The sequence below is a fragment of the Coenobita brevimanus genome, chromosome 51, assembly GCF_032717465.1.
Source record: "Coenobita brevimanus isolate Jiangsu-jjx chromosome 51, ASM3271746v2, whole genome shotgun sequence".
NCBI lineage: Eukaryota > Metazoa > Arthropoda > Malacostraca > Decapoda > Coenobitidae > Coenobita > Coenobita brevimanus.
This window is the reverse complement of record NC_137004.1, coordinates 575,067-585,000: the sequence shown is the minus strand read 5'-3', so window position 1 is coordinate 585,000 and position 9,934 is coordinate 575,067. Positions and strand designations below refer to the sequence as shown.

Below are 9,934 nucleotides of genomic sequence, written 5' to 3'. Positions count from 1 at the left end.
AATTATTTTCTTATCTTGCTTAATGAGTTTTATGTCTTGGAAAGTGACTGTGTCTCCACTTGTGTCACATGTAAATGTTAGTTTGGGGTCCAGGTTATTCATGATGTTTATGAGTGTTGAGAAATGTCCATCTCTCTCGTCCCAGATCATAAAGATATCGTCTAGGTATCGCATATGGTTCTTTTTCATTTTATCTGCTATTGTTTTACCAAAATGTGCTGACACCTGAGACTATAAGGTGTTTTCTAAGTAACCCAATACAAGATTGGCATAATTTGGCGCAAATTTTGTCCCCATTGCGGTTTTTTTAAATTAAACTTTGATTTTAGTTTACAATTTACAATTTTAGTAGATGTCTCGTGTTTGTGTGCATGCTGTCGATATTCTAATAAAAGGCATCAGTGTATATATATATATATATATATATATATATATATACAAGACGTTTTCATGTTAAAGGGTTTCATGGGTTTAATGGGGTTGAAAGCCAGTGCTTAGTATCAGAGATTAAAACAAAAATATGAATTTGAAGTTGGGACAGTTTCGATCCTTAAAAAATGCAAACAACTTACTTCTCTGGAGTGTAGCGGGATAGAAGTGAATGGACAAGTAAATGTGTTTAAATATTCTAAAGTTAAATTTTAATAAGACAAATCATGCAGCCTGATAAACAACCCGAGTTCTTCCCCAAGCCCGCACGCACCCCGAGCAACACCGCGATGCAGAAGATGCTGATGAAGGCCGCGGCGGGCGTGGCGTGCTGCTGGTGCGTCATTTCGTGTTGGGTACTCCTCTACCTCGCCGTCACCCAGCGCAGTTGAGGCGCCACCACATCCCCAGGTAAGACGCCCCGGAGGATGTGCCCCAACATTCTCAGGCACACCCACATCCCCAAACGCCATCACTTCTCCTGGGGCCACAGCGTCTTCAGGCAGGAGAGGTGAGGCGGGGGGAAGGCCTACTTGAGGATACCAGCTGGCCATCATGTCTAAGCCTTCTCTTTGATTGCCTTTATATACTCACTGATTGCTCATGTATACTCACAGACTATCTTTCTATGTAGTACTTCTTTTGTTCTCGTCCATCTGTCTTCAGCGAGATACCTTAATCCCGATCGGGTTGGCCACGAATAAGGTGCCTCCACGTCGCCCTGATCCTTCATAACCAGGCGATGCTCCATCAGTGTTGGTAGGCATTCTGTGTGGGGAGGGTACCGACACGCCCTTATCGGTTTTAATGCTTCGTTAACACCTAGACGCAGAGATAGCAAATTAAGCCTCTAGCCTTAGTCCCCATGATTTTCTGTGCCTAGAACATTTAAAACAGCTAAAACATACCGTAATGTAAATGCATTAAAACACATTGGACAAAAATGCAGATTTTTTCTTATTCTTCTTTCTTCTCCCCCTGTCTTAGTGTTAAGGAAAAAAAAAATAGCTATCTTGTAAGCAAGTGGATTTTTTGTTCCTTAAATGCAAGGGAGAGGGAACCAAAGGCTAAGAGAGAAAGACATAAATAACCAAATAAATTAATGAGTAATCACATATGCTCACCAGTTGAGAATTAATCCTAATCTAAATTAACCTAGGACAGTTCTCTAGCAGTGAGCGGGATATCTAACTCCCCTAACTTCCCTAGTTCTAAATCTCCCTGTTTTGCTATCCTTATCTCCGGCTCATAGAATTAGATATCATAGTCTTTATAGACGCCTCCAGCTAATAGAATTAGATATTATAGTCTTTACATCAGCCTCGAAAGGATTAATATACGCCTTTCAGCTTAACTTGGCCCAAATTTCGTCCTTACGCAGCTTACTCCACGTAACTCAATGGTGGAAAAAGAATGTCATTGCCCTACATCCTTTCCATAACACTTGTTCGTGACTAGCATCATATTCTTCTGTTAATCTTTTGTTACAACTCAGCATGAAAGATGGAGAGATGGCCAACCCAGGCAAAGGTAGAGTACAATGGTTTATGTTTATTGCCACTAAGAGTTAAATGGTATATGATAAAATGTTATATGGTATATACTTAGAGTAAAATGGTATATGTTTATTGCTACTTAGTTCCTTTGAATTCCTTTGTCTTCTTTTGTACGAACCTGAATGAAATCCAAAGAAGTAAAGAATTAACACAGTGCGTCATGGGTTAAGATGTTGCGGGAGCCTGGGTACGATTATCGCCTGGGTCAGCATTTAATTTTTCTTGCCTCGTCTTAGTTCCTTCACGCACGTAGGCCAACTGGGTGAGGAGGTGGGTGTAGAGGAGGTGTGAGGTCTTGGTCACGGTGTAGGTCACTGAGTTTAAGCCGTCCACTAGAAACCTTTCCTTACTGTGTTCAAGAAGACTGAACCTGAAAAATCATCATCATCGTCAGAAGCATCATCATTATTATCATTATTATTTTTATTATCATCAGCATTATTATTATTATTATTATTATTATTATTATTATTAATGTAGTAGTAGTAGTAGTCAATCAGTCAATCATTTTTATTTCGTATTTAACATACATATGGCCAGTAAGAGGGACAACAACCTAGCATTCTTACCAATAAAAAACATTTCCACAAATGTATTATTTCAGAAAAAAAAAAAAAAGATTCTGTTATGTTGCTAAATTATCGTATTTTACCATACACACAAATATCTTCATACATATACTGCTTTATACAAGTGTACATAAACTCTATGTATACAAGTGTATATATACTATATGTATATAGTAGTAGTAGTAGTAGAATCATCATCATCATCATCATCATCATCACCATCATCATCATTATGGTTAGTATCATCATCATCATCGTCATCGTCATTATCATTATCATCATCATCATCATTCGTTGTGGCAGTATCTTCACCATCACCACCACCATTGTCATCATCATTATCATCATCATCATCCATCCTTCTTTCCTCACCAAAAGATAAGGTGAAGTAGGGTCAAGAGAGAATGAAAAAACCTGATATACAAAGAGTAACAACAAAACTCTGCTTCGTTACATAGACCACACTCACTCACTCACCACCCAAGCCCCTGGAATCCTGACTCCATCACATATGCATAATCATCCACAAATAACCATTAAACATTATCTCTTAGTTATAATAAAACCTGTTACCATACTCGTTTTTACTCTAACTTGTCCCAGAACTGCCATCTTTCCATCTTGATTGCTGAGCTGTAGAAATGATTGACACTAGAATATTGGGCTAGTCATGAAGAAGTGTTACGGAAAGGATGTAAGGCTGTAGCATTGTCTTTTTCTGCCACTGAGCTGTGTGAAATGGGCTACAAATGGACGAAAATCTGGTCCAAGTTAAGGTGCAAGAACAGCAATATTTTTCCCTCATGTCGGTGAAGCAACTTTTCTTTCTTGCTACCGTCAGGCGATTTCTTTCAGCTTAGGGGTAGATCTCTAGAAATAAAGCGCTTGATGATGTAGACTAAATAAATCCTCTGCAGTTCGTGAAAGTCTCCCCTGAGCTTAATAATATCGTACAGGAATAGCAAGAACGAAACTGCTCATGTACTCCTATCCACTCACATGCTGCGGACGCCACCCTACTGTCCTCCACCCGCATCCCTCAGCTGCCCAAACGACCTGGATTATGAATTATCTGTTATTTCAGCTTTGGCCAATAGAAACCATGCTGATTTAATGGGTCAAAAACTATTAATTCCTCCACAGACCCAGAGCCAGAGTGGGGGTGCTTTGCGATATTTAGGACGCACTGGGAGGGGTTCGCATAGCAGACAAAAATGAAGTTAATGGTTTTAGAGATAAATAGATAGATAGCTAGGCAGATAGATAGATAGATGAGAGAGAGAGAGAGCATCTCACACTCACCTGCCTTCATTACGGGGCGATTCCTAGTGTTGGATCATCGTATAGCGAGCCACGTCAATCGGGTGCCTCCACACCGCCAAGCCCTTAGACTTTATTCTGATCCACATGTCGTCGTCCTCGGCACCCCAGCCCCAGTAGAGGTTGCTCCAGCCGTTCACCAGCCTCACGTGAGCCTCCATCATGAGACTCACGCCCCCGAAGTAGGGGATCGTAGGGGATCCTGAAGGTGCGCAGGAGGGAGCCATTTTGAGATCCATAAATAAATATTGGTGATTTTCGTAGTATTAACACAAACTGCGTTTAAAACAGATAAATATTGTGTCAAAATAACCTTCACGTAGTAGACAAGTACATGGTGAACAATGTTGTGCTTCGACTCAGCCATGAATAAGGATAATAATAAGCATTTTCGCAAATACTGAAAAAAACAAAAACAAAAAAAGATGGACGGTCTTTGATACTGTAGTTTCCTTATTTACTGTGAAATGGAAGAATAACATAGTTCAACGAGTTCCTGGTATCATGTCAAAGCTATTTTCACACAGTATTTTTCGAATTTAAGCGGGACTTGTGCTAATACTACGAAAATCACCAGTGTCGATATGTTGACCTTCGTCGACAAGAAATTTAGCATAACCCTCCATAGATCTGCATTTGAAGGATGAAGCAGCAACAGAGAGATGCAGTGGCTGTGGCGTGCGGTGATAAGGGTGACAGTCATTTTCAGGCAAGTCAACATCGTGGAAGGTGACTATTGACGTGCAGAATAAATTGGTAAGGAAAAGAAGATAGGACCTTCAAAATGACCCTCCACCGACCTATAGTTGGTGGTGGACGGTGCCACAGCGAGGTGCAGTGGCTGTGGCGTGCGGTGGTAGAGGTGGTGGTCGTTCTCAGGCAGCATGTCAACATCGTGGAAGGCGTAGCAGTCCCAGGGGCCCTTCTTCTGCGCCTCCAGGAACCCCACGTTGAGCAGGGCACCGCGGTTGAATGGATCCTTACCTGGCAAGTGAGGAGAGTGAGTGAGGTGAGGTAAATAAGTGAGGTAAGTGAGGCAAGCAAGTGAGGCAAGTGATGTACGTGAGGCAAGTAAGTGAGGTAGTGAGGCAAGTAAGTGAGGTAAGTGATGCAAGTGAGGTAAATGATGCAAGTGAAATAAGTGATGCAAATGAGGTAAGAGAGGCAAGAGAGACGAGAGGCAAGTGAGGCAAATGAGGTAAATGAGGTAAGTGACGTAAGGCAGGTAATTGAGGCAAATTATAATTTATTGTTAAGTCTTTATTTCCCTTTTTCTTGTTCGATCTGTATTTCTCTTTATATCTTTTATTTCATTTGTCAGTACTCTCTCTCTCTCTCTCTCTCTCTCTCTCTCTCTCGCATTAATACAAAGAGAGAAACTACAAGACTGTCACATGCAGATCAGAATGATAAGGACGAGGTGCCATCTTGCTCCTTCACCCCTTCAGCCTGACGACGAATTATTTATTTTTTTTATTTTCTGTTTTTATCACCACCTTCAACTTGGGACAGATCTCTGGTAGTGAAGAGGTGCTATATGTGGAGCACCCTCCGTTTTGACATTGCGAGATGTGGTATAATATATTTCTTACATTTTGGCTGAATTATTATTATTATTATTGTTATTATTATTATTATTAACTTCAAGAAAGGTATATGACTGTCTAAGCATAATCCGCCCTGGTCATTTATCAGCCTGCCTCACCCCAGCCTGTCTCACCCCCAGTCTGCCTCACCTCAGCCTGCCTCACCCCATCCTGCCTCACCTTGCTGCTCCACGAGGAATATGGAGTAGTTGAGCTGCTGCCGCTGGAGGAAGGGATGCAAGTGGCCGAGGAACGCGCCCACCTGGGGATGAGAAGCACTCGTGAGTACTAGTACTACTACTTTACTACTACTACTACTACTACCAATGAAGATGATGATATTACTGCTACTGCCACTAACTACTACTGCTACTACTACTATTACTGTAATATGCTACTGCTGGTGGTGGTGATGAAAATAGTTGTGATGATGAGGATGGTGAACTGAAGGGGGAGAGTTTAAGCCTGTAGTCCACTGAGTTCACATTTCATATGAACCTGTGGCTACAAGAACAACAACAAACAATAAAGATAACACCAAGTTCTTCTCAAGTATCCAGACAGAGAGAAATGAACATAATATTAACGACGTCCTTTGCTTCGAGACAAAACCCTTTCTCTTCTCACCTGTCTCGATATTTCTCACCTGACTCTCCCTATAATTACCTTTCTCTTTTTCTCACCTGACTCTCTCTGTAACACCCTTTCTCTTCTTCTCACCTGACTTTCTCTATCTCTGTAGGGCACAGGGATGGCCACTCTCCACCTGGCTTCACATTCCTCCGGCCACCACCTGCCTCCGGACCTGACTCGAGCCATCCCTTGCACTTCAGCCTCATCTAGTGTCATATATTTCTTCATTGACGGATTCCCCACTGCAAAATAGATGGGATGTGTTTAGTGCTGATAGACAAATAGATAGATAGATCAATGGATAGATAAGCAGACTAAGAGATAGACAGATAAATAGATAGATGATTGATAGAAAGACAGAGACGGATAGATAGATAGATGTATAGATAGATAGATAATAGGTAGACTGACAGATCAATAGATAGATACACAGACTAATAGACAGACAGATAGATAGACAGATAGCTAGATAGATACATCGAGACAGACACATGGACAAACAGGCAGAGATAGATCGACAGGTAGTTAACACCTTTCCCTTGGCGACTTATTATCCCTGTTGCACCTCGTTTACCTCCTTCATGTTACTTATATTTATTCCACTGATAACACCGTCTATCTATCTATCCACTAATAACACACAAGACAATATTAAGATGTATAGTTTAGAATAAATCACCGAGGAAAATATGTTACGGAATCTGGCCAGTCTGACAGCTGTGTATAATTATGTATCGTGGTCATGAACTGAAATTATTTACGAGGCAATATAACGACCCAGACCTTTCAGAAGACGAAGTTTGTTTATTGTATTTGGCGCCGTCGTAGTAGTTGTAGTAGTAGTAGTTGTAGTAATAGTAGTAGTTGTAGCAGTAGTAGTGGTGTGATGGTGGTGGTAGTAATAGCAGTAGTAGCCGAAGCTACCCTGACCTACAATACCCTACCCTACTCTACCCTACCCTACTCTTCTCTACCCTACCCCTCCTTACCCTGTTCTACCTACCCCATCCTACTCTTCCTTACCCTACCCTACCCTACCTTACCCTACCTTATCCCACTCTTCTCTACGCTACTCTAACCCACAATACCGTACCCTACCCTACCCCACCCTACTCTGCTTCAGTCTACCCTACTCTACCTCACTCTGCCTTACCTTACTCTAACCTACCCTTCCCCACCCTACCCTACCCTACCTCATCTTACCTTATTCTTCTCTACCTTACCCTACCCTACCCTACTCTTCTCTACCCTACACTACATTAAAGTACGCTACTCTTCCCTCCCTTTCTTTCCCCTCCCTTCCCCTCCCATCCTTTCCCCTTTCCTACCCTACTCTACTCTTTTCAGCCCATCCCTACCCTACCCTACCCTACCCTACCCTACCCTACCCTACCCTACCCTACCCTACCCTACCTTACTCTTATTTAATATCTTTACCACCATTTTTTTTTTTCTGTTTTCTTCATTCTACCTTCAGACAGTTTTCTTCTGTAGGATTTTCAAACTGGAGGAGTTACATGCAAGCGGGGTTAGGTGGGGTGCAGTGGGATAGGATTAGGGTTGGGTGGGGTGCAGTGCGGTAGGAGTGGGGTTGAGTGGGTGCAGTGGGGTAGGATCGGGGTCGGGTGGGGTGCAGTGGGATCAGATCGGGGTTGGATGGGGTGCAGTGGAGTAGCATCGGGGTTGGGTGCAATGCGGTGGAATAGGATCGGGGTGGGGTGGAGTGTGGTGGGGTATTGTCGGTGTTCGGTTGGTTGCAGTGGGGTAGTAGCAGGGTTGGTTGAGGTGCAGTGCGGTAGTTGCGGGGTTGGATGGGGTGCATTGGAGTAGGAGGTGGGTGGGGTGGAGTGTAGTGGGGTGTTATCGGGGTCGGGTGGGTTGCCGTATTGTAGGAGGGGGTTGGGTTGGGTGCAGCGGGGTAGGATCGGGGTTGTGTGGGGTGCAGCATGGCAAGATCGGGGTTAGATTGGGTGCAGTGGAATAATGGAGTGTTTGAGTGGGGTGGAGTAGGGTAAAAGTGGGGTTTGACGGAGTGGGATGGGGTTGGATCGAGATTGGGTGAGCTGCAGTGAGGTTGTACAAAGGCTGGGTTTGGTACAGTTGGGTAGGACCAGGGTTTAGTGGGGCACAGTGTGGTAGGTAAAAGGTGTTGTGGGGTGCAGTGGAATAATGGCGGTGTTTGCAGCGGGGTAGGATCGGGGTTGGGTGGGGTGCAGTTGGGTAAGATTGGGTTTGTGTGGGGTGCAGTGGGGTAGGATCGGGGTTGAGTGGGGTGCAGTGGAGTAGGATCGGGGTTGAGTGGGGTGCAGTGGGGTAGTATCGGGGTTGGGTGGGGTGCAGTGGGGTAGGATCGGGGTTGAGTGGGGTGCAGTGGGGTAGTATCGGGGTTGGGTGGGGTGCAGTGGGGTAGGATCGGGGTTGGGTGGGGTTCAGTGGGGTAGGATCGGGGTTGGGTGGGGTTCAGTGGGGTAGGGTCGGGGTTGTGCGGGGTGCAGTGGGGTAGGATCTGGGTTGGGTGGGGTGCAGTGGGGTAGGATCGACGTTGGATGGGATGCAGTGGGTAGGATTGAGGTTGTGTGGGGTGCAGTGTGGTAGGATCAGGGTTGGGTGGAGTGCAATGGGGTAGGATAGGGGTTTGGTGGGGTGCAGCGGGGTAGGATCGGTGTTGGGTGGGGTGCAGTGGGGTATGATCGGGGTTGGGTGGGGTGCAGTGGGGTAGCATCGGGGTTGGGTGGGGTGCAGTGGGGTAGCATCGGGGTTGGGTGGGGAGCAATGGGGTAGCATCGGGGTTGGGTTGAGTGCTGTGGGATAGGAGTGGAGTTGGATGTGGTGTTGTGGGGTAGGATCGGGGTTGGGTTGAGTGCAGTGGGGTAGGATCTGGGTAGGGTAGGGTGCAGTGAGGTATGGTCGGGGTTGAGTGGGGTGCAGTGGGATAGGATCAGGGTTGGGTCGGGTACATGGGGTTGTAGTGGGATTGGGTTGGGGGGGTGGGGTGCATGGGGTTGGAGTGGGGTGCAGTGGGGTGCAGGGGGTTGGAGTGGGGTGCTATTGGTTGGATTGGGGTTGGATGGGGGTGATATTAATTTGAACTAAGTAATTAATTGATCGTTCACAGTCTGGGAGTTATTGAAGTCTGTTTCTGTCCCATCATCTCGACAGGGTTTCCTTAAGCTGCTTGAAATCGTCTTAAAAGCAAGAATGAAAAAATATGACGTCAAGAGATGGAATGCGCTGTGTTCTAGGCGCCAAGGATCGAGTCCCCTGAGGTGGCCAGATGATTTTTATACCAAGTGAGTGTTTTATATTTTATTTTTGAGATCTCCAGACGATTTTGTTCAGCTTTAGGTAGCCTTGCCTTATGGAGGACTCGTGAAATATTTGTCTAACTCTTCTAGTTCAAAAAATTACAGATATGTGTCCTCGTACTGAATGGTGTTGAGTTCTCGCATTCCACGCACGAGATGGAGCCACCGCTGCTTTGCTGCGACGAGAGGAGATCAAGCTAACTACACCTCTCTTTTTACTCTAACTTGGCCTAAAATTGCCATCTCTGTCTATTTTGGAGGCTGAGTCGTAAGGATGGATTAACTGGGTGGAATTTCTCGTTCTTTTGCAGGTTATTTCCCGTAGCTCAGAGGCAGAGTGAGACATTACTAGGGCCCTGCATCCTTTCTAATGCATTTCTTCGTTGACTAGCATCGTATTCTAGTGCTGATGTATTGCTGCAGGGTCAGAAATGGAGATGGGGAGATGGCAAGTGCATTTTTAGCCAGGTTAAAGTGTGTAAAGAATCGTATTATCTCTCCCAGGCTCCTATGAATCTCTCTCAGCCGAACAACAT

The 9,934-nt window shown here is 44.7% G+C and overlaps 1 protein-coding gene across 1 annotated transcript; it reads right to left on the bottom strand.

The window, feature by feature from the left end:
* Nucleotides 1-2,239: 2,239 nt before the first annotated feature.
* LOC145400277 (beta-1,4-galactosyltransferase 4-like) lies at nucleotides 2,240-6,321 on the bottom strand. The gene is made up of 5 exons (XM_080272835.1): nucleotides 6,181-6,321; nucleotides 5,641-5,722; nucleotides 4,664-4,858; nucleotides 3,857-4,076; nucleotides 2,240-2,355 (listed from the first exon to the last, which is right to left on the bottom strand). The coding sequence occupies exons 1-4, from the start codon at nucleotides 6,319-6,321 to the stop codon at nucleotides 3,880-3,882; spliced, it is 615 nt and encodes a 204-aa protein (XP_080128961.1). The 3' UTR covers nucleotides 2,240-2,355; nucleotides 3,857-3,879.
* Nucleotides 6,322-9,934: the final 3,613 nt, after the last annotated feature.